The following is a 25,901-nucleotide window of genomic DNA, read 5'->3' as shown; positions in this document are numbered from 1 at the left end:
AGACCCATTTACCCAACATCAAAGTCCACGCGTACTTCGCACCGGTGACCCCCCCTCCGTCGGTCGGGGGCAGCCGACAACGCTTCTGCAGATGCTGCATCATCCTATGACACTGGAAGTGATCGTCCTTCGCGAACTGAGTATTTAATTACACTTGTAGAATGACGGCGGACGCCCGTATCTTCGAGGAAAAGCGATACCAGTGTCATTTGCCAGGGCCAGCGGGCCGGGCCGCGCCGCCGGGCCCCATAGCCCCCCCATAACGTACATACACACCCCCCGCCCGGCCCAGCGCACCGGTGAACTCTGCAGCGCGGGACCTGGAGCCGGCTTGGCTTTTCTTTTCTGTTTCTGTAGGTGGATTGGTATAATTCTGAACCATTCCTACTGGGCATGCTCAGATGAAATCCTTGCGGTAAGGAGTTGGGGGGGGATTGCAAACCCAGATTGACTGTTGAGGTTGGAATACGAACTGAACCCTCCGGCACGGGGAGAGGGGCGAGGGAAGGAACGTGCTTTAACCCTGCATCTGTTGTCCAGAAGAAAAAAAATACTATGAAAATCCCACCAAGTTTTGTGTCCATTTGTCAGTGAGGGGATGGAGCAGCAGCTGTTGCCAGATGTGATTTCCTTGCGCTTCTCTGCGCTCCCCTTCATTCATCCCTGTGCTCCGTACCATCCAGCACCTCCCTGAGATCGTTGTGATCCAGCTTTGAAATCTGCGATGTCAGGATCTTATTGTTTCTAATTCAGTCGTTTTCCTGAGATTTACCAAACAAAGTTACAAATCGATAGTTTAAAAAGGACTAAAAAACCCCACACTTTTTACCAAGAGCTCGTAACGTGTTTTGGAGATGAGCTGCGCTACGTGCTCAGCTCTTGCCGCTCCTTGGCCTGTTTTTATCAGCGAGGGGGCGTCCGGATTTATTACACATTTCAGGTTTTATCCCAGCGACATAACTCTTGATATAGGGAAATAGTTACAGCCTGTGTTCGAGTGGCTCTAAGTTCCCTCCTCCTGTCCTTTCGTTCTGCCCCCAAGAAAAAGCAAAGTCGAGGCTTTTTGCTGAAGAAATCCTGGAAATCCTGTCCTATTGTTGCCCGTGGGGTTTCCATGACCTGCAGATCCACAGGTAAGTGTCTTGTCCCGGAGAGAAGGAACCGTCCATCGCCGCTCATTTCCAGGTGTTTCAGGCAAAATCACCCCATGTGCGAGGAGCACCCGCGGCCCCGTGATCTCCCGCTGCCTCGTGTGTGACGGGTGGGCAGACACGGGGGTTTAATGGGGCAGGAGCGGCTCCACCTCCCGCAGGTTTGTGCGGAACGGGAGGAATCGGGTGTTGTGACGGTTCCCCAACATGGAGCAGGAGGATGGTCCATCGCCCGCTGCCGAAACGTGGCGTCACCGTGGTGCCGGAGGATCCCACCACCGGGGAAGCAGCTGCTTTAGTGCCTGGGGGTTGTTTCTCCCCTGCGGGTTCATTTTGAGGACGGGCTGTTGCTTCCACTGCTCCCATCGCTCTTCGAGCTGTTGGGGAAGGGTCACTCGGTGCCACCCAAACCATCTCCCCATCGTCAACAGCTTAAATTCCCCCAACCCGTCTGTGCAGACACAGTCGGGGGGAACCCAGCGCCGCGGTTGGGAGGATCCTGCCAGCGCTGGTCCCGGCGGGTGCTTTGTAACCCCTTCTATTTGCTCAAATCCTCAGCAATGTGGGTTGTTCTCTCTCTTTGGTTCCGCCACTTCACTTGCAGAATTTCCTGTCTCCCGTTTTCAGGGTGGTTGAAGATAAAGGTGCATCTCAGGGTAACAGACCTATCCCCTTCCTCTCCTCTTCCTTCCTCTTCCTCTCCCCTTCCTTCCCCTTCCTCTCACCTTCCTCTCCCCTTCCTCAGTCATGGTGGCAGCATTAAGGCAGCTCCAACCACTTCAGTGTCCTTTATCCGCCAATTAAGCCAATTATCCATCTTCAAATGGACTCTCCTTTACATTTGTATTTATAAACTCCAATAAACATCATTTTCCAAGCTGCTTCTTTCTAGGAAAACACCTTTGTAGAGGGGAAATAAACCCTTTTGCAGGTGGTTTGACATGGGCTGCGATGGGGAGTTTGTTTTACAGGCGTGTGCCCGTTTCTGCAGGTGTAGTGTCCATCATTAAAGGAATATCTTTATCATGTCATTTTGGGGGTAAACGACGCAAAACGGGGGCTCCCACCTTCAATTTGAGGCTGTTTGCTGCATTTTGGCCATTTCCCCACCCTCACAAACCAGCGCAGAACCTGCCCCCCCAGGTACAGAAGGGGCTGGACCCTGTGTCACTGCCTCGAAAATCGATGGGTTTGCCATGAACTGGATCAGCTTTTGGACTCGAGGAGCAGAAACACGGGAAATAGCAGCTGAATGACCAAAAACGAGGCTTTTATGATCTTCCGACACCCAGCAGCACTTTTCACCCCAATTCCAGTATGGTTCCCAGCACAATGAGGATGAGGATGAGGATGAGGATGAGGATGAGGATGAGGATGGGGTGAGCGACTGTTCCCAGCACAATGAGGATGAGGATGAGGATGAGGATGGGGCAAGTGCCACGTGCTGTCACGGCGCTTATTTCAAACAAAAACTTGGACAAATCCCTATTTTCTAAGCATCATTGTCTTGTTTTATCGATTGTACCCCATTCATGGCTGGCCCATGATATCGCCATTCGGGGGGCGGACGGGAGGTCGATGTGACAAGGTTCTTTGTTCCAGTCTCCATGGGTTGCGCCCCAAAAATGAGGCTTGAAACACCTCATTTTCTGAAGAAGGGGTTTGTAGGTGAGGCCAGGGGGGATTTTGGGGTGGATTTTCGCATTTTGCTTTGTTTTCTGGCATCCAAAGGAGCCGCCGGGGTTCCCGTCCTCCCCGTGTCCGGCAACGGCACCGGGTGCTGAGGTCCCTGCGCTGCAGCTTGGGGACAAAGCATTAAGACAAGGGGGAAAAGCCACTTTCTGCGTTAATTGGGGACATCATTGCTGTCACCAGGGCTCCCATAGAGGGGGGACCCCGCAGCACGGCTGTCACCGCTGTCACCTCCTCTGTCCCCGCTGCAATGAGCCTTTTCCTCCACCCCTGAAGATGCCGCTGAAATCACCTCCATTTCCCCCAAAACGGGGGGTTTTCCCCCTCTATCCGAACCCCGAGGGCTCCGTGTCCCCCTGAGGAGGGTGTGGGGCTTTGTCCCCCAGGTTTGGGGGCAGGACTGAGCATTTTGGTATTTATAACACACTTTTAACACGGGTGGGCTCACAGTTCGGTCCCACGTACTTGCCACGTGGGCTGGAACCTTGTCACGCGCTCCCTTGGTTATATATACATGTAATAGAGCTATAAAATACTATTTTCATGATATTGTAATTTGTGCTTTCCTTGACACCGGGGGGGTATAATAATGCCATTAACTACAAGTAAATATATATATATATACATAAGTAGCTGATTGTCCCATGTGTGTGATGTGTGATCTCCATGGGGACAATGAGAACTGGCCGTGGAGGGGACACTCGGGACGAGATTCCGGCTGCTGTGGGGGGGTCGGGGGTGTTTCCTTCTCCCCATCCCACGCCCCCAGCCATAAATATATATATATACATATATATTTTATATATATATGTATATATAAGTAGCTGATTGTCCCATGTGTGTGATGTGCGATCTCCATGGGGACAGTGAGAATCGGCTGTGGAGGGGACACTCGGGACAGGGCTCGTGGGACACTCAGGACGAGACCCCGGCTGCTGTGGGGGGGTCGGGGGTGTTTCCTTCTCCCCACACCCCCAACCATGGGCCCATGTCCGTCCTTGTCCTGCTGTCCCCTCGTGTCTTTGCCAGCACCCTGATCCAGGGGACATCCCGCTGCCCCCTGCAGGGTGGGGGGGTCCACACCCCGTGTTTGTTGTCAATACACCCGTGTCCCCCCCCAGCAATGCCCTGTCCCCTTGTTCCAGCCCAGCCAAGGGCATCTGTCCCCCCTGGCCCCCCCCAGCCATTCCGGTCTGGGGCGCGGAGCCAAAGCCGCCCTGTGCCAGCTCTTTAATTCCTCCAGTTTGGCTCATTTTGGGGAGAAAAAGAGCGTTTGCTCTTCTAGGGCACTATAAACCCCCCCCGGGTGTTAATAGGGGGGGTCTGAGGTATTAAGGGGTGGGGGGGTACAAGGTGTTAATGTGGGTGCTGTTCCCCAGCTTTAGGTGTGGGGAGAAGAATGGAGAGTTAAAGGGGGGGTCTACGGGTGCTTCCCCACCCGGGTGCAAATGCGGGGGGGTCTATGGGTGCTGCCCCCCCCACCCCGGGATTTCGGACGGGGGGTCCCCCCAGCGCCCCCCTGGTACGCAGCGCCTGGTGATGGGGGGCAAGCCCCGCCCCCCCCCGGGGGGGGGGGTGTGGCAGCCAATGAGCAATCAAGGATTAGCATAAATCTCCTTCCCCCCCCGCGGGGCGGGCCCGGCGGCAGCTGCAGGTGTCGCTGTCGCCATCGGGTCGTGGCGCTGTCGCGACAGTAGCGGGGGACGCATGACGGAGCCGCCCGGGGACAACGAACCCGCGGGTCCCCCCGAGCCGCCCCCCGGGGCCGGGCACGGCAGCAAGGTACGGGGTGGGGGGGGACACCGGGGGTGGGGGGACCCTGCACCCCTGCACCCCGCTCCGGGGCTCCCAGCCGCTTTGGGTGTCGCTGTCCCAACCCGGGGGGGGGTTCATGGTTCATCCCCGGAGCTGCCCCAGCTCCGCCCCCCCGGGATCCCCAGGGTGGTGCAGCGGGGGGGCGGGGACACACCGGGGGTGTCGCTGTCACCCGGGGGTGTCCCCGTCACCCGGGGGTCCCTCCGTCACCCGTGGGTCCCTCCGGCAGATGCAGCGGCTCAAGCGCTCACTGTCCCTGCGGACGCTGCTGCGGAGCAAGAGCGTGGAGAACCTGTTCCCGCGGGGGGGCGCAGGGCCCCGGGACCCCCCGTCCCCCCCCCCGCGGCCACACGGCTTCCAGCACTACGTGTTCAAGAAGCACTGTCCGTGCGAGCTGTGCCGCCAGCTCATCGCGGGTGGGTGCTGGCCATGGGGGGGGGGGGTCCCTGGGATGTGGGGGGGGTGCAGCCCCATAACCGTGACCGTGTCCCCCCCCGCTGCCCGCAGGGAACTCGCGGCAGGGCCTGCGGTGCAAGGCGTGCAAGGCCGGGGTGCATCTCTGGTGCTCCGAGGGGATCTCGCACCAGCAATGTCCCGGCAAGACGGTACGTGCTACGGGGGGGGCACGGCCCCGGCAGCCCCCCCGGGACCCCCCGGCGCGGGCCCGGCCCTGGGGCTGCGCACACGCGTGTGCAAGAGCCCCCCCTGTGCACACGGGGGTCCCCAGCAGCTCCCCAGCTCTTCCCCCTCGACCCAGGATGCCCAGGGCTGCTGGGTGCTGCTTTTCCCCAAAACCCCCTTTTATTTCCCCAAAACCCCCTTTTTTTTCCCCAAAAACTTCTGGATTTTTTTCCCCAAAATCCCTGGCTTATTGGCTTTTTTTTTTTCCCCCAAAACCCCTACATCTTTTTCCCCAAAACCCCCGGTTGTTGGGGTTCTTTTCCCCAACCCCCCTGGTTTACCCCCCAGGCCACCGCTTTCCACCGCAATCTCAGCTCGCCGCTGCTGCTGCCGGAGCAGGGCGGCTCCGCGCACGGTGAGCCCCCCCCAGGTGAGCCCCCAGCCCTGGCTGCCCCCGTTGTGGGTGCAAGTTGGGGCCGGGGGGTCCCTAACACCCCCAGTCCCCCCCCAGCCCCCGCTGTGAGGGTGGACCCGGTGTACGAGGCGCTGCGGTTCGGCACGTCCCTGGCACACGGCAGCGGCGCCACGGAGCTGCCCCCCCGCATCCAGGTACCCTCGGAACCGGGGAGGGGTTGGGGGGACACTGCGGGGTGTGGGGACCCCCCCGGAGCCCTCCCTCTGCTCTAGGGTGACCAGGTGGCAGCCGGGGAGGACAGCGGGGACACCCCCAGCAATGCGGGGAGCCCGAGTGGCAGCGGTAAGGGGGTGGCATTGGGGGGGGGGGGGGGGCCTTATCTCGGGGGGGGTCAGGGCTGACTCTGTCCCCCTGTCCGTCTGTCCCGGCAGCTGTCACCCCAGCAGAGAGGGACAGTGTGGAGGAGACGAGCCCCGGGCAGCAGGTGGGGGTCTGGGGGGGGCAGGATGGGGGTGAATGTGGGGAGTGGGCACTTGGGTGATGCCCGGGGGCTGTGGGACAAAGGAATGGGGTGTTGGGGGCTGTGGATGCTGCCATGGGGCTGGGGGCCATGGGGCAGGGCTGGGGGCCCAGTCTGGGGCCATGGGGCTGGGGGTGTGGGTCCATTTTGGGGCCATGGGGCAGGGCTGGAGCTGTGGGTCCAGTTTGGGTCCATAGGGCTGGGGGTGTGGATCTGGTTTGGGGCCATGGGGCAGGGCTGGGGGTGTGGGTCCGGTCTGGGGCCATGGGACAGGGCTGTGGGTCCAGTCAGGGGCCATGGGGCTGGGGGTGTGGGTCCAGTTTGGGTCCATAGGGCTGAGGGTGTGGATCTGGTTTGGGGCCGTGGGGCAGGGCTGTGGGTCTGGTCTGGGGCTATGGGGCTGGGGGTGTGGGTCCGTTTTGGGGCCGTGGGGCAGGGCTCCTGTGTCCGCAGGCTGCCGGGGGGCCGGCGCGGTGGGACGGGGCCCCCATGTTCTCCTACGTGGCGCTCTACAAATTCGTGCCCCAGGAGCAGCAGGACCTGGCGCTGCAGTGAGTGTGGGAACGGGGGGCCAGACCCACACGGGGGGCAGCAGAGTCGGGGGCTCATCCCCACGCTGCCCCACATCTCCCTCCCCCCCAGGCCCGGGGACAGGGTGACACTGGTGGACGACTCCAACGAGGACTGGTGGAAGGTCAGGGGGGCCGCGGGGGTGCGGGGGCAGCGGCGCAGCCAGCGCGGGGGGCTCAGCGCGGTGGTGCCGCAGGGGAAGGTGGGCGACCGGCTCGGCTTCTTCCCGGCCAACTTCGTGCAGCGCGTCCGTCCCGGCGAGAGCGTCTGGCGGAGCTGCCGCGCCGTGCAGGGGGACAAGGAGAGGGGACACATCAGCCTCAGGGAGAACCAGGTGTGGGGACCCCGCTGGTGGTGGGTGGCACTTGGCTGCTCTGGGGTGCACCGAGTTGGGGCTGTTGTTGGCAGCGCCGTGTCCCCACTATCTGTCTGTCTGTCTGTTCTAGATCTGCGTCGGCGTGGGCAAGACACAGGGGCTCGTCCGGGTGACAAGTGGCAGGAAGAGGGGGCTGGTCCCCGCCGAGGTGCTGACCGAGATCTGAGGGGTGGCGTCCAGCCCCCCCGGTGTCCCTGTCCCCTTCCCGGTGCCACCAACCCACCCAGATCACCTCAGGAAGCCACGTTGGGGTGGAACTTGACCCCTAGAGCCTGTCCCCAGTGTCCCCATCGCTCGGGGTCCTGCCTGAGGCACCGGCCCTGCTGGTGTGGGGCAGGGGACACGGGGGTGACAGGGAACACGGGGGTGACACTGCGCACGGATGGGGCACCCACATGGCTGCTCACAAACCCTCACACGTGTGTATGTGTGTGCACCAGCACGGGTGTGCAAATCCCTGTGCACACCCCAGGGCACACACCTGTGCACTGACACGCGTGTGCCCCGCGCACACCTGTCCCTGTGCACTGACACACCTGTCCCTGTGCACCGACACACCTGTGCACACCTGTCCCCGTGCACCGACACACGTGTGCCGCGCCCGCTCAGCGCACCCAAGCAATAACCCGCCCGTGCTCAGGCAGCGCCCAGCCCCAAAATCCTCAATTAAATTAATTAACGGCTGCTGCCGCCGCGGTGTCGGGGCCACCAGGTTGTGTGTTTCTGAGGGGGTGCGGAAGGGCCCCCCCCTCCACGCTGTCAGGGTGTCTGTCCCCTTGTCTCGGCGCTGTCCCCGTGGGGTCCCACGTGCCACCCGTCGGGGACACCGGCGCTGTTGTGTGAGTCACGGTGCGCCCGGCGCGGTGAGTCACCAACGGTGGAGCCGCAGCGGGGACAAGGACAGAGCGGGCGTGGGGGGGGACACAGAGGTGTCCTGGCACAGGGAGGGGGCGGCAACACATGGGGACGGGGTGTGTGGGCACATACAGGACCCTGGGGACAAGCGTCCCCTCCAGCCCAGTGCCCAGGTGGTCCCAGCACCTGTGTGATGAGGTGGGAGGGGGCTCAGTTCTGTTTCCTGTGGGTGGGACCCCCCCCACACCTTATAAAGCCCCCGGCAGGGGAAGGGGGCTAAGGGGGCCTGTTGTCCCCTATCCCTGTGGCACAGGACAGTCCCCAGCGCAGGGACAGCAGCACGTGGGTTCTGTAAGTAGCTTCTTGGGGTGCACTGGGGGGGTTGGGGTGTCTGGAGGGACAAGACCTAGATCTGGGGGGGTTCGCACAGCCCTTGGCCACCTCCTATGTGGGCACAGCTACTTTTGGGGTGCTGGGGGTCCAGCCAGGCCCTTTCCTGGGGGGTTTGGATGGGCCTCGAGCCCCCCGAGTCCCAGGACTGACCCCTCCAGTGGAGGATCCCGAAGCTCCGGCTGATGATGTTGAGCAGGGATGTGACAACCCCAGGAGCTGCTGCCTGTGCCAGCAGGAGGGGTTTTGGGGTGATGGGGGAGCACCAGCTCTTCCCTCCCAGTTCCAGGAACCCACGAGAGCGCAAGCAAACACAAAACTGCACAGGGGGGTCCTGGAGGCGGTGTTTTATTGCCACTCGCGGGTGTAAAGCACTATGTACACGAGACAGACAGCGTTCACTTCTTGGCCTCCTCCTCCTTGGAGAGGGTCTTGATGATCTCCTCCTTCTTGGCCTGCAGCCGCTCCTCGCGCCGCTTCCGCGCCTCCTTGGTCTTGGACCGGCGAGCCTCCGCCTGGTCGCTGCAAGCGGAAAGAGGTTGTGAATGCGCAGGAATAGACTCAAACAGCCTCGAGAAAGGGGTTTATCACCAGTCCTGGTCTCCAGTGTGCGCACAGGTGGCCAAAAAGGCCACCAGCATCTGGCTTGTGGCAGCCACAGTGTGGCCAGCAGGCCCAGGGCAGTGACCGTCCCTGTGCTGGGTGCTGGGGGGGCCAAACTGCAAATCCTGGGCACAGTTTTGGGCCCCTCATGCCAAGAAAACCCTTGAGGTGCTGGAGCGAGTGGAGAGAAGGGAATGGAGCTGGTGAGGGGCTGGAGCACAAGTGTGATGGAGCGGCTGAGGGACCTGGGGGCTCAGCTGGAGAACAGGAGCTGAGGGGAGACCTTCTGATCTCTGAACTGCCTGAAAGGAGCTTGGAGCCAGGGGGGTCGGGCTCTGCTCCCCAGGAACAAGCGCCAGGAGCAGAGGAAACGGCCTCAAGTTGCGCCAGGGGAGGGTGAGGTTGGATGTGGGAACAATTTCTTCCCCAAAGGGCTGTGGGGCATTGGAACAGGCTGCCCAGGGCAGTGCTGGAGTCACCATCCCTGGAGGGTTGGACAGACGGACATGAGGTTCTCAGGACATGGGGCAGTGCTGGGGGTGGGGGAACGGTTGGACTCGATGTGCTTGAGGGGCTTTTCCAACCAAAATGATCCTGTCCCAGCTCAGGGCTGCCCGGCTCATGCTGGCTGGGGTCTCACTCATCCTCACCCCACACCAAGGTTCAAACACTGGCTTTTTTCACTAAGTGCTCAGGATTTTTAAACCCATCGGTCCGTATTAGCAAATCCACCCCTTCCCACCCGCGTGAGCGACTCGCGCCCGCCACCGCTTTCTCCGCTTCAAGCCAGCGCTACCCAGTTCTGCTTTGATTCCTCACCGGGGCTCCAGGTGGAGCTGCCAGTGACAGAAACCACTTGGAATCAGCTGCCTGCGGAGCAACTGAAAAGTAATAAAATCAAGGATGCAAACTGCAGGACAGGACTTACGCCAAGAGCTTCTTGCGCGCTTTGTCTGCCTTGAGCTTGTGGATGTGCTCCATCAGGATCCGCTTGTTCTTGAAGACGTTCCCCTTCACCTTCAGGTACAGGCTGTGATACCTGCAGAGGCAGAAAACGGACTGTAAATGCCGCTGCACCTCTCCGAGCAGGCACAGAACTGCCGGGGTTATGCGGGAGCAGCTCTCCGGTGCCTGGAGAGGGTTTATTTTCACCAAGGAACCAGCCGCAGGCAGCAGGAAAGGAGGATCTAAGCTGGACGTGGCACAGGACACTTACATATGGCGGTCGATCTTCTTGGACTCCCTGTATCTGCGGAGCAGGCGCCTCAGGATCCGCATCCTCCTCATCCAGGTGACCTTCTCGGGCATGCGAGCGTTGGCCGTACCCTTCCTCTTACCTAGAGGGGGGAAATGCGGTGGGAATGAGGCCGAGCTGCCAGCGGAACAACACGCTTTTGCTGAAGCGTTTAATCCTTCTCTTTACTTCAGGAAGAAAACTATTAATGTACAGATTGTGCGTTTTTAGCCCCTTCCACAAGACTTTTGGAGATAATTGCTCAATATAAGCTTGTAGGTGGACCGTGTAAAACATATTTCTGCCGTTCTCAGCGGGGAGGCAGCGCTTACCGATGCCCATGTGCCGGCCCTTGCGGCGGGCCAAGGTGTTCTTCCTGCAGCGGGCGCGGGAGTGAACGGTCACGGGTTTGCGGATGATCAGCCCATCTTTGATCAGCTTCCTGATCTGCTGGCCTGAAGGAAGAAACTCTGCGTTCAATGGACGTGCAACAAGAGGACACATGGGGCAAGCACAGACTCCAGTCAGGGCTGTATGAGGAGGATCCAATGCAAAGGACATGGCAGATGCTTCCAAATCTCCCTTGCGCTGCTGGAGTCGCCCCGTTCCCCTCCCATTTCTTCCTCACTTGTTATCTGTGGGCACCACGCACCAAACCCACCAAGAACCACCTTCTTGTCAGTGAACTGGGGACCTTTAGTAAACCTGCTGCTGGATTCCTTCCCATTTCAAGTGTCAGAATTTCACCCCAGCTGAAAAGCCTCTTCCCGCATCCTGACACGTCCCTTTTCCCCAGGGCCACACACGGGTGCGGGGCGTCTGTGGGCCGCGATTCACTCACGCGAGTTGGCGTTGGCGATCTCGTTGGTCTCGTTGGGGTCCAGCCAGACCTTCTTCTTGCCGCAGCGCAGCACGCTGGACGCCAGCCGCTTCTGGAGCCGCAGCATACTGAGGAGAACAGCGCCCGGCTCAGCCCCGCGGCACCGGGCGAGCAGCCGAGGGCCGCAGGGCCCCGCTCAGGCCGCGCTCCCCTCAGCGCGGCCCGGCCGCCATTCCTCCCCCTCCCCCGCGCGGCCCGGCCGCCACTCCCCACCCCACCCCCGGGCCTGAGGAGGCCGCAGCCGCCTCGCAGACCGCGGAGCCGCCCCGCAGCGCGGTTGGGACCCCCCCGCGGTTGCGGCCCCCCCGCCGGTCGCCCCCCCGATCCCCGTATGGCCCACGGAGGTGGCGGAGTGCCCCGCTCACCTCATGGCGGCGGCCGCGCTGAGCGGAAGAGACGGCGGCACCGGCCACGCCCACAGCCGGCGCCGCGGGGAGCGGCACGTACCACCCCGCGCCCTCCCCACTCCGTTCCCGCGGGCTCGGGGAGGGCCCGAAGCGCACGGATAAAAGAGCCGCGGTGGGGCTACGCGTGAGGAAGTGCAGGAGGGGCGTCGGGGTCCACTCGCGACGTGGGGAAAGAGACGCGTTTCCCTCCTCGCCCCCCCTCCCACTTTGCAGCAGGGTGGTACAGCCCGCGCCGGCGCGGTGGGGAGAGGCCGGGCGGGCTCCGCGCATGCGCGGTGCGGTGCGGGGGCCACGTGGGTGGGGGAGCTGGGGGTAACTGGGAGCACTGGGACGTTCAGTAGCTGCGGAGATTAAGTTCTTAGGACATGGATTAGTACCAGGGGTGCTTAACTGGTCTCCATGATCTTGAGGGTCTTCTCCAGCCAGACTGATTCTATAATTTTAAATGGCGTCTCCATTTTTCCCCGTGTTCGTCTGCAGCCGCTCCCTATTTCCCAATAAATCACCCCAAAGAGCGCTGTGGCTGCCCAGAGGTTGTGCAGGGAGCTCTGGGGTCTCAGATCCTGCTTCGTGTCCACATGTGGATTGAGTTCCACCACTTCTGCTGAAAATAAAGGGAGATAGTTGTATGTCCCTGTGCAACAAGCTCTTGATAAGGGCGGTAATGGGGCTGACACAGACACAAGCTGGGTGTATCTGAATTAGGATGTTTTGTGGGTCTCCCAGCCAGAAAGGGACAGAGTGACGCTTGAAATGGGCCCGTTGGCAACCAGTGGCCTTTGTGTTGGAGAAACAACCCCAAAAAGTGCTGGGGCCTCCCCAGCAACAGGTTGGTGAGGAGTCCCTGGTAAAGGGAAAGCTTGGAAATGGTTAATGTATAGATTGGAACCGCCCTAAAAACACCATGACCGAATCCCCGCTTTAAATCCAACTTGTCCACCAAAAACGATGCTTTTTAACCACTCGGATGTTAACTAAACACCCAAATTCGTAATGTTGCAGCGATTCTTTTCCCTCCTCCCTTTGAACAGCCAAAGCTTGGGGGTGAAACCCCAAAGTCCCCCCATTAAACCCCCAACAAGACACCGGCGGCTCCTTGTGAATCTGGCGGCCGCGGCACAGCCAACATATGGTGCGAGAAGAGGAGCCGCTGGCAACAGATTTCTGGTTCGTTTTGGGGGAAAAACACAGATAAACACAGGCTTTTGCTGTTTCAAAACCCACTCGGCGTTTTCGGAAAACAAACAGCAAAATCCAAAGGCACCAGAGAGCGGTTGGGTTTGAATTACCAGCCCGGGAGCGGCTCTGGGGTGTTTTGCTGCTGGAAATGGATGTTTAGTGAAGTTTTTGGCCCATCGTGTGGGCTGGGGGGGGGACAAGGGGGTGTGTGTGTCACCGAGACCTGTGGAAGCGTCACCTGTGTGTCCCCAAGTGTCACCTTGTCCCCTCTGTGCTTCCCTGGGGTGAAGAGACTGGTGGGACCCCAAAGCTTTCACCCCGGGTGGGGACGATGCTGCTGGTGCAACCTCCCCAAAATAAAGTCTAGAGGGACGCTCCAGCCCCCCCTGAGATTTTTGGGGGACCCACGACCCCCTGGGGTGACATTGGGTGTCTTGTCCCCGCCGTTTGGTGATGGTTAATGATGGTAATGAGGCGGCAGCTGTCCCAGCACATTGTCCCACAGCAGGAAAACACCCGTTCGGGATGGGGGGGGACACGGGGGCGCTGAAGGAATGTTGAAGTTTCCAACAGCCGGTGGCGGCTCCTGCGGTGCCGTTTGTGTGGGGTGAGCGTGGGGGGCTCAGCCCCATCCTGCCTCGGGATCAGCCCCTGTGGGTTCTCGGGGGGGGGAGGCAACAGGGACTTGGGGGGGTGTGGGTCACTCTGAGGCTGTGGAACCCAGCTGGGGGGTAAAAGGGGAAATTTGGGGTTCGGGGGGGGCTCTGGGTTCCCCAGCCTGTAGCACATCCCACTGCAAGCCCTGATTTTTGGGGGGGGGGGGGCACGGCTGCCTCTGTGTGTCCCCCGCAGCCACACAACAGCCTGGGGGCACTGTGCCCCCCCATTTATTTTTTTTGGAGGGGGAGTAGCTAAAGGCTGCGGTGGGTGCGCCCCCCCCCATTTAGATCTTCATCACCCCCCCCCCCCAGGGGAAGGAGCCGCTTTGGGGGTACCCAATGTGGGAAGCCGGGGGGGGGGGGCTGCATCCCCGCACCCCCATCCCTCTGGTTGGAGCGGCGGGGGCGGCCGCCACCATCCCTCGTGTCCCCCCCGCCACCATCCCTCCCCACTCCTCCTTCCTCCTCCTCCTCCTCCTCCTCTCGCTCCCGTCACCGCGGGGGCCAGGCCTTGGGCTCCATCGTCACCGTCATCATCTTGTCCCTCTCTCCGTGTGTCTCTGTGTGTGTGTGTGTGTCCCCCCCCCGCCCCGAAAACCCGCCGAGCTCCATGGTGCGGGAAGGCGACATGGCCCGAACCCCTTACAGCTCCACGCAGGACATCCAGATGGACGTCTTGGACAACGCCACCCTCCAGGTGACACCCCCGGGGGTTTGGGGACAAAGCCGTGGGGCGTGGGGGGGGGTTCATGGGGACCCTCGCGCAAAGCACGAGAGCCATCAATCCCCCCCCCCCCGCACCCCATAACGGGGATGATGCAGAACAGGGTGCCCCCCCATAACCAAGCTTGCCCCAAATCCTTCACCCCCCCCCCGCCTTCATGACACCAAGGGAAGGGGGTGTCCAGCCCACTGATTTGGAGAATTTGGGGGGCTCTGAGGCGCTTGCTGTGTCACCGCTCCCCCCCCCCCCCCCAAAAAAAAACACCCACCCCCGGGGTTTGCCCATGCTGGGGTGGGGAGGTGGGTGCTGGGGGGGTGTTGTGTGCATGGGGAAACTTTGAAGATTTGGGAAAACTCAGTCCCTCCCCCCGCCATGTCCCCTTCACCCGGCGGGGGCACAGGGAAGGGCTGTGTCCCTGGCTGGTCCCAAATAGGGGGTGCACCGTGGGCTCGTGGAGCACCTTGTCCCCACGGTCTGGCTGGGTGCTGACCCCCCCACGGCAGCCTGGGGGGCATCAGCCTTTTGGAGGGGGACACACACACATACATGCCCTGGGTGCAGCGTGGGGTGTCCCCCCCACCCCAGGGCCACCGTCCCCACCCCAGGGACCGTCACCGAGTCCCAGCCACATCCATCCCCCGCTGGGAGCCGTGGATGGGCTGGGGGGGCTTTAAGGGGGGGGCGATGGACCTAAAAATACCCGACGCTGCCCAGCGTGGGGACCCCCCACCCCCGGCTGGTGGCAGCTGGGCCCAGCTGTCCCCTGAGACAGTGAGGGGGGGACAGCCCCGCTTGTCCTGTCATGTCCCAGCCTCCCCCCACCCAGCACAATCTGTCACCCCCAAGGAGGAGCTGCAGGGGGGACAATGGGGCAGCCCCATAACCTCCGATTCATCCCAGCACGAGGCACTGGGAGAAGTGGGGGGGGTCCTGAGGGTGGGTGCTGGCTGGCGCTGGAGGGGGGTGTCCCCAATGGTGTCCCCTTCCCTGCCTCAGTTTCCCTTCTCTCACCCCTGGGTTTTCTTGCAGGGCGGGAGGACGGAGCACCCCTGGCTGTTGGGGCTGGGGGGGCACAGAGTTGCCCCCCAAATGATTCCAGTGCTCCCCTCTTACCTCCCCCTTTCTTTCCCCCCGCCCAGGGCAAGTACAGCAAACGCAAGAGCCGCTTCAAGCGCTCGGACGGCAGCACCTCGTCCGACACCACCTCCAACAGCTTCGTGCGGCAGGTGGGCGCTGGGGGGGCACAGCTGTCCTGGGGGGGGGTCCTGCCTGCCCATGGCACCCCTTGTGCCCCCCAATACTGAGCTGGGGGCCCAGGTTTGCACCCACACCTGGCCTGGGGGGAGCGCGGGCATTGCAGCGGCTGAGCGCCCCCCGTTCCCGCTCTGCCCTGCGCTGGGTGCTGGGGGGTATTAACTCCCCCGTATTGACATCATTTGGGGTCCTGTACCCCTCCTGGGGGTGCTGGGTCGGGGGGGGGGGACACCCGCCACCAATCCCGCCCTCCCCAGCCCCATCCACCCCTCAGTGCCGCAGGTTTGGCAGCGGCCCCTGTGCCCCGCCCCGGCCCCCACCCCCTGCCCGGCACTGGGCTAAATATACCCGGGGGCGGCCGCGAACGTCCCCGCGCTGAAACCTGACCCACGGGTGTCCCAGCCCGGCGCCCGTGCGACCCACTCGCCCCCGGCCCCGCCGCCATGGACATGCCCACCAAAGACCACCCGGCCGCCCCGGTGAGCGTCCCCCCCCGCCCGCAGCCCCCCAAACCCACGGTGTGCCCCCCAGCACCCTCCCACTCTCCCCCCCCCCGACCCTCCTGTCCTCAGATATGGGAGGAATTGGGGGTGGTCCCAGGAGCTGGTGGGACACTGGGGGTCTGTGGGTGTGTGGACCCCCCAGTGACCCCCCACAAAAGTCCCTCCATGGGGCTGGGGGGCTCAGGAAGGGTCAGCCCCCCAGCAGTGGCTGGAGGAGATGGAGCAGGTGGGCGCTGCCCTGTGGCTTTTGGGGAGGGGTCACTTGGGGGGCTGTGGCCCTCACCTCCCCAGGGTTTGGAAAGGAGGGGGCACAGTGAGGATGGGGGCTCTGGGGGGCTCTGGGGGGTTTTAGGGGCTTATAGAGGGGTGGTGGGGAGCAGCCCCCCACCAGGGGTGGTCGGTGACATTACTGTCCCCACCGGGCCTGGGGGGTGAGCAGGGGGTCCCTGACCTCCCCCCCACCGAGCTCTGGCCTTGTCCTGCGGTGACCCCGACTCACCCCATAGGACCCTTCCCCATTGCCGTGGGACCCCCATGGCGGGGACAGCGCTGTCCCCAGCGCTTTCTCCTGAGTGGGGGGCAGCGGGCAGGCGTGGGGGGGTCCTCGTCACCTTCCCGGCTGTACCGGGCGGCGCGGGGCCGGGCACAGGCGCCGGCGCGGTGTCACGTTCCGTGCCGGAGCGGTGGCAACAGCTGCGCCGGACCCGCCGTCACCCCGCAGGGTGTCCCGGGCAGGACCGGGGGGCAGCTTTGAGGGGGGGCTGTTTGTCCCCAGAGACCACGGTGATGGGCACCAGCCCTAGAGAGAAGGTGCTGGGGGATGTGGAGGTGGCTGTGGGGTCGGGTTTGGGGCTGGGTTCGCTGTTTTTGGGGGGGATGGTGCAGGTTAACCCCGCTCCCCCCCCAGGGCTCGGCGGAGTCGTACACCAGCCGCCCGTCGGACTCGGACGTGTCGCTGGAGGAGGATCGGGAGGCGCTGCGCAAGGAGGCCGAGCGCCAGGCCATGGCGCAGCTGGAGAAAGCCAAGGTGGGAGGGGGCGATGGAGCCCCCCGTGTACCCCCCAAGGACCCTCCGCACCCCACTATGGGTCCCAGGCACAGGAACCCCCCGCGCTGTCCCTGCTCGTGGTCCCCGTGACATCCCGTCCCCTCCACCCGGGTGGCACTGGGAATGGAGCGGTGGCTACTGGGTGGAACTGGGAGCCCGGACGCCTGGGTTCTCCGCCCATCGCGCCTTGGCTATGGCACTGGGATCATTAGCTAATGAGCCCCTCGTTATGCTCTTAATGAGGAGCTGTTTGGGGGGCACTGGAGGACTTGGGTGGCTGGAATGAATTTTTTAGCGAATTCCCTTATTTTTAGGAATTCTTTGGACTAGATGATCGTTTGCTCCTGGGGCAGCGTGGCCGCAGCATCCCCAGCGTCCCCATCATCCCCAGTGTCCCCAGTGTCCCCATCATCCCCAGTGTCCCCAGCGTCCCTAGCATCCCCAGTGTCCCCATCATCCCCAGCGTCCCCAGCGTCCCCATCATCTCCATCATCCCCAGCATCCCCAGCATCCCCAGTGTCCCCAGTGTCCCCAGCATCCCCAGTGTCCCCATCATCCCCAGTGTCCCCAGTGTCCCCATCATCCCCAGCGTCCCCAGCGTCCCCAGTGTCCCCATCATCCCCAGCGTCCCCATCATCCCCAGTGTCCCCAGTGTCCCCATCATCCCCAGTGTCCCCATCATCCCCAGCGTCCCCAGCGTCCCCATCATCCCCAGCATCCCCATCATCCCCAGCGTCCCCAGCATCCCCATCATCCCCAGTGTCCCCATCATCCCCAGTGTCCCCAGCGTCCCCATCATCCCCAGCATCCCCAGCGTCCCCAGCGTCCCCAGCGTCCCCAGCGTCCCCAACATCCCCAGCGTCCCCAGCGTCCCCAACATCCCCAGCGTCCCCATCATCCCCAGCGTCACCAGTGTCCCCAGCCAGTCACACCAGTGCTGCCCCAAGGGGACAGTGGGTCTCGTTACGGGGGGATCTCGGTGATGTGTGGGGGGTTGACGCCGCGCTCTCTCCTCTCGGCAGACAAAGCCCGTGGCGTTTGCTGTACGGACCAACGTCGGCTACAACCCATCGGCCGGCGACGACGTGCCGGTGCAGGGCATGGCCATCTGCTTCGAGCCCAAAGACTTCCTGCACATCAAGGAGGTGGGGGCCGGGGGGGGGGTCTCTCAGGGGGTCACAGCCCCAAGGGTGGGTTTTTGGGGGTTTCAGGCGTTTTTCGGCCCTTTCCCCCGTGCAGAAGTACAACAACGACTGGTGGATCGGGCGGCTGGTGAAGGAGGGCTGCGAGGTCGGCTTCATCCCCAGCCCCGTCAAGCTGGAGAACATGCGGCTGCTGCAGGAGCAGAAGATGAGGCAGAACCGCCTGAGCTCCAGGTGGGACTCACCCCTGACGCCTCCCCCGGATCCCCCTGGACCCCCCATCCCACCCTCACCCCCGTCCCCCCCTCTCTGTGCTTCTCCCGTCCAGCAAATCGGGGGACAACTCCAACTCCAGCCTGGGTGACGTGGTGACGGGGACGCGCCGGCCAACCCCCCCGGCCAGCGGTAAGAGCGGCCTGAGCTCCAGCCGGGGGGGCCTTTCCACCCCCCAGCCCCTCTGGGTGCAGGCAGGCGGGTACCCCCCAAACAGGGACCCCTTCTCCTCTGCTCTCCCCCTCCCATCCCCACCACCCTCCCGCTCTTCCCACGCCCCCCATCTCCATTTTTCCCTTCTTCCATCACCATGATCACTGTTCTTTCCTCCTGCGCGGCTCCGGCTGCCCCCCCGTCCCCAGGTGCCCTGGACATGCCTAGCTTTGCCTTTGACCCCGATGAGTTAGAGGAGGAGGAGGAGGCCATGGACACCCACCGCTCCCCTAAGAGTAGTGTGAGCAGTGTCACCACCCCCCCCGCCCACAACAAGCGCATCCCCTTCTTTAGGAAGGTAATGGCACCTCTTGCCCCCCACCCCTGACCCGGCTCGCCTGCTGCACCCTGCCTGCCCTAACACTGCCTGGGATGGCTGGCGGGGGCACCGCCGGGGGCATGGGGGGCTGCCTCCCCCCGTGGGTCATGGGGTGGACCCGTCCGTGGCTGTACCCCGGCGTGGTCCATGGGATGGGTCAGTCCGTGGCTGTACCCCCCACCATGATCTATGGGATGGATCAGTCCGTGGTTGTACCCCCTAATGATTTATGGGATGGATCAGTCCCTGGCTGTACCCCGCCATGTTCTGTGGGATGGATCAGTCCGTGGCTGTACCTCCCCCCCCCATAACCTATGGGATGGATCAGTCCGTGGCTGAACCTTCCCCCCCCCGTTGTCTATGGAATGGATCAGTCTGTGTCTGATCCTCCCCCCGTGGTCCATGGGATGGATCAGTCCGTGGCTGATCCTCCCCCCATGGTCCATGGGATGGATCAGTCCGTGGCTGTCTCCCCCCGTGGTCCATGGGATGGATCAGTCCGTGGCTGATCCTCCCCCCATGGTCCATGGGATGGATCAGTCCGTGCCCCCCCCGCCTGTGTCCCCCCGTGTGCGCATGGTGTGTGCCCGCACTGCCGCTCTCGTCACCCCCGCGACTGGGAATGGACCGTTCCTCCTCCCCCGCAAACTGAGCAGAACCTGGGGGGGTTCGGGCTCAACCACAGCCCAGCCCGGGGGGGTCACCAAAGGCTGGTGGAGGTGAGCCCCCCATCCCACCCTCTAAGTCCCCCAGAGCCCTCGCTCACACCCCAAATTTAACTAAGAGCAGAGCGATGCTTTGTGTGAAACACACTATGGGGCAGCCCCCATATGGGGGGACACTCATCCCCTGGGGGGGACACGCGCCCCCAGCCCAGCTCGGTGCCCCACCCGCGGGTAACACGCATGCCTTGTTTGTCTTCTCTCGCCCCCCCGGCCCCGTGCGGCCTCTCGGGACGTAGCGAAGCAGAAGCAGAAATCGGTGAGTAGCGTCAGGACCCCCCGGGAGGCCCGTGGGGAGGGACGGGGTGTCCCCCGCTTGCAGCCCCTCCAGTCCCCAGAGCTGTCCCCCGTGCGTGTCCCCGTCCCCGCCGACCCCCCGCTCTGTCCCGCAGGCGGAGCACGTGCCCCCGTACGACGTGGTGCCCTCCATGCGGCCCATCATCCTGGTGGGGCCATCACTGAAGGGCTACGAGGTGAGGAGTGGGGGGCACGGGGGGGGCAGGACCTTGTGGGGGGCAGCCGGGGGGACCCCAGCCCCCTGCTGTCCGTTTGTCCCTCCGCAGGTCACGGACATGATGCAGAAAGCCCTCTTCGACTTCTTGAAGCATCGCTTTGATGGCAGGTGAGACGCCAGGGGACCCCTGATCCCATAGGGGCACCCCTATCACCATGGAGCACCCCTAAAACTACAGAGGGAGCCTCTAAGCCCATGGGGGACCCCTAAACCCTTATGGGGCACCCCTAATATCATGGGGGTCCCCTAACGCCAGGGAAGACCCATAAGACCACGACGGGAGTCCCTAAACCCATGAGGGACCCCTAATCCCTTGTGGGGCACTCATAAAACCACAGGGGGAACCCCAAACCCCATGGGGGACAGTTAATCCCATGAGGGGACGCCTAATCTCATATGGGTCCCTTAACCCCATAGATGACCCCTAAAACCACAGGGGGAGTCTCTAAGCCCATGAGGGACCCTTAACCCCATGTGGGGCACCCCTAAAACCACAAAGGGAACCCCTAACCCTGTGGGGGAGCCCTCATCCCATGGGGGTCCCCTAACCCCATAGAGGACGCCTAAAACCACAGGGGGAGTCCCTAAGCCCATGGGGAGCCCCTAACCCCTTGTGGAGGACCCCTAAGACCACAGGGGGAACCCCTGACTCCTTGGTGGGACCCCTAAAACCACAAGGGGAACCCTAAACCCTGTGAGGGACCCCTAATCCCACGGGAGACCCTCAGTCCTGCCCTGTGGTTCTTGCCTTTTGGGGGGGGTCTCTCCCAGCCCCAACTTCAGGCAGCCCCGTGCAAAGGGTGGGAGGAAGGGGGTGCAAAGAGGGTCCCGTCCTGCCCCCCACAAGGAGGTGTGTGTGTGTTTTCTTTTGGGGGGGCTGCACCCGCTGTCGCTGCCCCCACCCGCTGGTGCCCTCTCGGTGCGGCAGGATCTCCATCACGCGGGTGACCGCCGACATCTCCCTGGCCAAGCGCTCCGTGCTGAACAACCCCAGCAAACACACCATCATCGAGCGCTCCAGCACGCGCTCCAGCCTGGGTAAGGGGGCGCAGCCCCCCCACAATGACCCCCACCCCCCCAAGCCTCCATCTGTATCAGCCCCGCAGCCTCTCGTCCCATTACCCGTCCCCCCCGGGTGCTCATCCTGCCTGTGCCGTGGGGCTCAGCGTGGGGTTCACCGCCACGGGGTGACTAACACGGGGGGACCTGGGGGTCTTGTGCCCCCCCTGGCTGGTTTGACTCAGTGTGTCTCCCCGTCCTCCCCTTTTATCTTCTCTCTGTTGTGTTTTTCTTTCCTTTTTCTCCTTTCCTTTGGGTTTCCTCCCCTCCGCGCTGCTTCCTTCCTCCCCTGCTCCTGATACAGATGTCTTGGGTATGTAGCTCGGACCCCCGGCAGCCCCCTCCCCAGCTGCGGGGGCAATGGGGGACATGTCCCCTCGTGTCCCCATCCTCCCTGCCAGGCTCTGGGCCACCCTGACAGAGTCTGGGGGTTGGGGACACCCTGGTCACACAGCCCCACTGATCCCCAGACCCCAAATGTGTGTGTTCCCTTTGTCACCCAGCTGGGATCCCACTGCCACCTCCCATCTACAGTGACCCCCCCGCCCAGTCCGTATGGGTGACGCTGGAGCGGTCAGATCCCAACACTAGACCGCTCTTGGTCCTGTCCCTGTCCTGTTGTCCCCACAGCCCCCACGTGCTCACCGTCCCCCCCGCGCTGTCCCCCTGACCCTCGCTGTCCCCCTGTCCCCGCAGCCGAGGTGCAGAGTGAGACTGAGCGCATCTTCGAGCTGGCGCGGACGCTGCAGCTCGTGGCCCTGGACGCCGACACCATCAACCACCCTGCCCAGCTGGCCAAGACGTCCCTGGCCCCCATCATCGTCTACATCAAAATCACCTCTCCCAAGGTGGGTGCAGCCCCATTGGGGGGGTCAGGGGTGGTGGGGCCGGGTCCCCGCGGCCACCCCAGGGTGTCACCTGCTGCCCCAGGTGCTGCAGCGGCTGGTGAAGTCCCGGGGCAAGTCGCAGGCGAAGCACCTCAACGTGCAGATGGTGGCATCCGACAAGCTGGCGCAGTGCCCGCCCGTGAGTGTGCCACGCCCTGCCACGCCCTGCCACGCCCTGCCACGCCCTGCCCCTCCCATTGGCCCCACCCCAGTCTATAGGCTCCACCCTTGGTTCAGAAGCCCCGCCCCATCCCTCTAGCCCCGCCCTTGTCTATAGGCTCCGCCCTACATCCAGAAGCTCCGCCCTGCCCCACTCTCCCCCACTGACCCCACCCTAATCTATAGGCTCCACCCTGGCCCATTGGCCCTGCCCCAGTCTATAGGCTCCACCCTGTATCCAGAGGACCCGCCCTGGCCCATTGACTCCGCCCCAGTCTATAGGCTCCACTCCAAGTTCAGAAGCCCCACCCTGCCCCATTAGCCCCGCCCTTGTCTATAGGCTCCACCCTACATCCAGAAGCCCCACCCTGCCCCACCCTTTCCCATTGACCCCACCCTAGTCTAAGCTCCACCCTGGCCCATTGACTCTGCCCCAGTCTATAAGCTCCACCCCAAGTTTAGAAACCCCGCCCTGTCCCATTAGCCCCACCCTTTTCTATAGGCTCCACCCACATCCAGAAGCCCCACCCTGCCCCACCCTCTCCCATTGACCCCACCCTAATCTATAGGCTCCGCCCTGCCCCATTAGCCCCGCCCTTGTCTATAGGCTCCACCCTGGCCCCGCCCTGGCCCATTTGCTCAGCCCCAGTCTATAAGCTCCACCCCAAGTTCAGAAGCCCTGCCCTATGCCATTAGCCCCGCCCTTGTCTATAGGGTCTGCCCTGGCCCTGCCCTGGCCCATTGACTCCGCCCCAGTCTATAGGCTCCACCCCAAGTACAGAAGCTCCGCCCTACCCCATTAGCCCCGCCCTTGTCTATAGGCTCCACCCTACATCCAGAAGCCCCACCCTCTCCCATTGACCCCACCCTAGTCTATAAGCTCCGCCCCAGTCTATAGGCCCCACCCTTGGTTCAGAAGCCCCGCCATGCCCCGCCCTGCCCTGCCCCACCCCGCCCTGCCTCACCCTGCCCTGCCCGCCCTGCCCCACCCTGCCCACCCCGCCCTGCCCCACCCTGCCCTGCCCCACCCTGCCCCACCCTGCCCACCCCGCCCTGCCCCACCCTGCCCCGCCCCGCCCCACCCTGCCCTGCCCCACCCTGCCCACCCCGCCCTGCCCCGCCCTGTCCCACCCTGCCCCACCCTGCCCTGCCCCACCCTGCCCCACCCTGCCCACCCCACCCTGCCCCACCCTGCCCCACCCTGCCCACCCCACCCTGCCCCGCCCTGCCCCACAGTCTCCTCCCACCTCCAGGAGATGTTCGACATCGTGCTGGACGAGAACCAGCTGGAGGAGGCGTGCGAGCACCTGGCCGAGTACCTGGAGGCCTATTGGAAGGCGACGCACCCCCCCAGCAGCAACCCCCCCAACCCGCTGCTCAATCGCACCATGGCCACGGCCGCCCTGGCCGCCAGCCCCGCACCCGTCTCCAACCTGCAGGTACAGGTGCTCACCTCCCTGCGCAGGAACCTGGGCCTCTGGGGGCGCGGGGGGGCCGACAACACCCCCAGCCCCCCCGGAACCCTGGAGGAGCACGCGCTGTGACGTGGCAGCGGGGACACCCCCGGGACTGGGGAACCGCAGCCCTATGGGAATGGGACCGTCCTTGGGATTGCCCCCCCAACCGGGGACCTGTGGCCCCTGCAGGGGTGCTGCAGCCCCCCAGGGGTGGGACTGTCCCTGGGATTGCCCCCCCCGGGGACCTGCTCCCCAATGTCCCTGTTTGGGGGCACCCTGGGGATCTGCTGCCTGCCTGGGGCGGGGGCCATCCCCGGAATTGGGGTCCCTCTGGGGTCCGGTGCCCCCCACCCCCCCAGGCCTGGAGCCCCCCTGGGGATTGCCCCCACCCCCCCCCCCCAGGACCCTCCCCAGGAACCCCCCCAGGACCCCCTGTGAATTTGGGGTTTCTCTGTGCCTCCCTGGGGGCTGCGGGGTGCAGGACCCCCCCCACGGCCTCTCCAGAGCTCGGGGGGGCTGTTGCAGAGCCCCACTCCACTATGGCCTTCACAATGCTGAGCCTGGGGGGTCCACAGCACCCCCGGGTGTCCACAGCCCCCCCGGGACAGGGGGCACGTCTGTCCTGTGTTGTCTGTCTTCCAGCGAGCAGGACGCCGGCACACCAGCCTCCCCCACCCCACAGCCCCGCCCCATGCTGCTCTTTCCCCCCACCCCCCCAACACCCCCACCCTGCCCCAGTGACCCCCCCGGTGCTGTTTGGTGACAAGCTGAGACCCATTGCTGTCATGTCACGCGTGAGCGGTGCCATAGGGGCAGGCCAGGCTGGGCAGGAGCGCATGTCGCCCCCCCCCCCCGCCATCCCCACAGCTAACCCACTCCCCCACTAACCCCCCACCCGTCTGTCTGTCCGTCTGTCCCTCCTTGCACGGTGTGGTTGCTTCTCCTAACCAGGGTCCGTACCCGGTGCCGGGGGAGCACGGCCGCCTCCGGCAGGGCCCGGCCGAAGGGGGGGGCCACGGGCAGGGCCCCCCCGTCCCGCCGGCCCCCCGCAGCCTGTCCCGCCAGGACACCTTCGACTCGGAGCCCCCGGGTGGCCGGGAGGACTCGTGCTGCATGGACATCGACATGGACCCCGGGGACGAGGAGCCGCGGCCCCCCCCAAACCACCAGCACCCCCCCCGGTGCCGAGGACGAGAGCCGGGGGCCGCGGGGACGAGCCAAAGGGCAGGAGCGCTATGGCCCCCCCGCCCCACCGGAGCCCCTGGAGCAGGGCGATGCGGGGGGCTGGGGCCAGGACGTTTACATCCGTTAGGGGGGGGGGGGTGCCCCCCAAGTGTTGGGTTTGGGGTGCGGGGAAGCCCCACCGGTTGCCTTTGTGCCCCCCACCCGCACCCCGAGCCTAAATGTGCTGTGGGGAGCCCCAGCTTTGCCCTGGGGGCTCCCCCTGCCCCACTCATTGCTGTGGGGGGGTCACCCCCCCGCCACAGCCCCCCCAGCATCTCACGGTGCCTCGGGCCCTCCCCACCCCACAGGGAGAGCAAGTGACCAAAGGGGACCCTGGCGTGTCCCCGTCCCCTGGGCACAGGGTCGGGGGGGGGCCGTGTCCCCCCCCCCATATCCCCCAGCTTCTCCATGGTGCTGTTTGCCACAGGGGGGACCCCTGACCTGGTGGTGGCAGTGGGGGGGGTCCCTGTCAGCCGTCCCCCCTCCAGCCAGTGCCTGCAGCCTGGCACTGCCCCCCCGCAGGGCTGTGACCCACAGCCCCCCCGTGCCCCCCAGCAGCTGGGGGGGGGGCGGTGCATGCGTGTGATGTGGCTTTGGGGTGCCCGCCCCGGGGTGCTGCCTGCTGATGGGGTGGGGGGGTGGGGGCAGTTTGCATGTGTTTGCCTTGGAGGGGCTCTGCCTGAATTTTGGGGTGGGGGGGCAAATCTGAGCCAGTCTGGGGGGGGTCTAACACGTGCTAACAGCTGCCCAGCCTGGCCTGCCATGGCAGCAGCCCAGGGTCCCTCTGCCCTGGGGGAGCCCCCATGCTGCCCCCCCCCCTTTCCCTGGGCCCACTGATGTGTGCCAGCCCCCCCCGCCACATCTGTCCGCTCTCCGTCCATCCAGCTGTGTCTGTCCGTCTGTCTGTGAGTCTGTCTGTCCATGTCACCCCCCCCCAGCACCCCGGGGCACTGCCTTGTCCTGCGCCCGCCCCGAGGTGTCCCTTGTCCCCCCCTGTCTCTGTGGGGGTGACCCCCCCCCCCAGGGCGATGCTGGG

The 25,901-nt window shown here is 64.0% G+C and overlaps 4 protein-coding genes across 4 annotated transcripts in view; 3 read left to right on the top strand and 1 right to left on the bottom strand.

Annotated features, from left to right (window-relative positions):
• FBXL20 (F-box and leucine rich repeat protein 20) overlaps window positions 1-3,349 on the top strand; it is a 29,993-nt gene extending 26,644 nt beyond the window's left edge. Inside the window, exon 15 of the mRNA XM_080359896.1 lies at window positions 3-3,349. Coding sequence (XP_080216022.1) covers window positions 3-110 — 108 coding nt within the window. The 3' untranslated portion in view covers window positions 111-3,349. The remainder of the gene's footprint in view (window positions 1-2) is intronic.
• Window positions 3,350-4,550: 1,201 nt separating this feature from the next.
• On the top strand, window positions 4,551-7,326 carry STAC2 (SH3 and cysteine rich domain 2; the record flags this gene model as incomplete). Its single annotated transcript, XM_080359736.1, has 10 exons — window positions 4,551-4,625; window positions 4,888-5,074; window positions 5,166-5,263; window positions 5,628-5,709; window positions 5,791-5,888; window positions 5,967-6,036; window positions 6,126-6,178; window positions 6,668-6,765; window positions 6,857-7,118; window positions 7,231-7,326. The coding sequence occupies 10 exons, from the start codon at window positions 4,551-4,553 to the stop codon at window positions 7,324-7,326; spliced, it is 1,119 nt and encodes a 372-aa protein (XP_080215862.1).
• A 1,411-nt stretch (window positions 7,327-8,737) lies between these two features.
• Window positions 8,738-11,535, bottom strand: RPL19 (ribosomal protein L19). Its single transcript, XM_080359625.1, has 6 exons — window positions 11,488-11,535; window positions 11,084-11,190; window positions 10,575-10,697; window positions 10,225-10,345; window positions 9,937-10,047; window positions 8,738-8,927 (listed from the first exon to the last, which is right to left on the bottom strand). Exons 1-6 carry the CDS (start codon window positions 11,490-11,492, stop codon window positions 8,804-8,806), a joined length of 591 nt encoding a protein of 196 aa, XP_080215751.1. The 5' UTR covers window positions 11,493-11,535; the 3' UTR covers window positions 8,738-8,803.
• A 2,442-nt stretch (window positions 11,536-13,977) lies between these two features.
• Window positions 13,978-23,728, top strand: CACNB1 (calcium voltage-gated channel auxiliary subunit beta 1; the record flags this gene model as incomplete). Its single annotated transcript, XM_080359786.1, has 13 exons — window positions 13,978-14,064; window positions 15,231-15,317; window positions 16,756-16,875; window positions 17,919-18,041; window positions 18,136-18,272; window positions 18,367-18,443; window positions 18,674-18,822; window positions 19,958-20,038; window positions 20,129-20,187; window positions 21,008-21,117; window positions 21,835-21,986; window positions 22,069-22,164; window positions 23,438-23,728. The coding sequence occupies 13 exons, from the start codon at window positions 13,978-13,980 to the stop codon at window positions 23,726-23,728; spliced, it is 1,569 nt and encodes a 522-aa protein (XP_080215912.1).
• Window positions 23,729-25,901: the final 2,173 nt, after the last annotated feature.

This window comes from Nesoenas mayeri (genome assembly GCF_963082525.1).
Source record: "Nesoenas mayeri genome assembly, chromosome: 26".
Classification (NCBI taxonomy): domain Eukaryota; kingdom Metazoa; phylum Chordata; class Aves; order Columbiformes; family Columbidae; genus Nesoenas; species Nesoenas mayeri.
This window is presented reverse-complemented; position numbering and strand designations above follow the sequence as displayed.

Bases quoted from the DNA above. Each gene is read 5' to 3' on its own strand.
- RPL19 (XM_080359625.1), bottom strand. The intron at 10,048-10,224 runs GTAAGTGTCCTG...CTGCCTCTGCAG, and splicing joins AAGAAGATCGACCGCCATAT to GTATCACAGCCTGTACCTGA. The intron at 8,928-9,936 runs GTAAGTCCTGTC...TTCCGCTTGCAG, and splicing joins GCGCGCAAGAAGCTCTTGGC to CGACCAGGCGGAGGCTCGCC.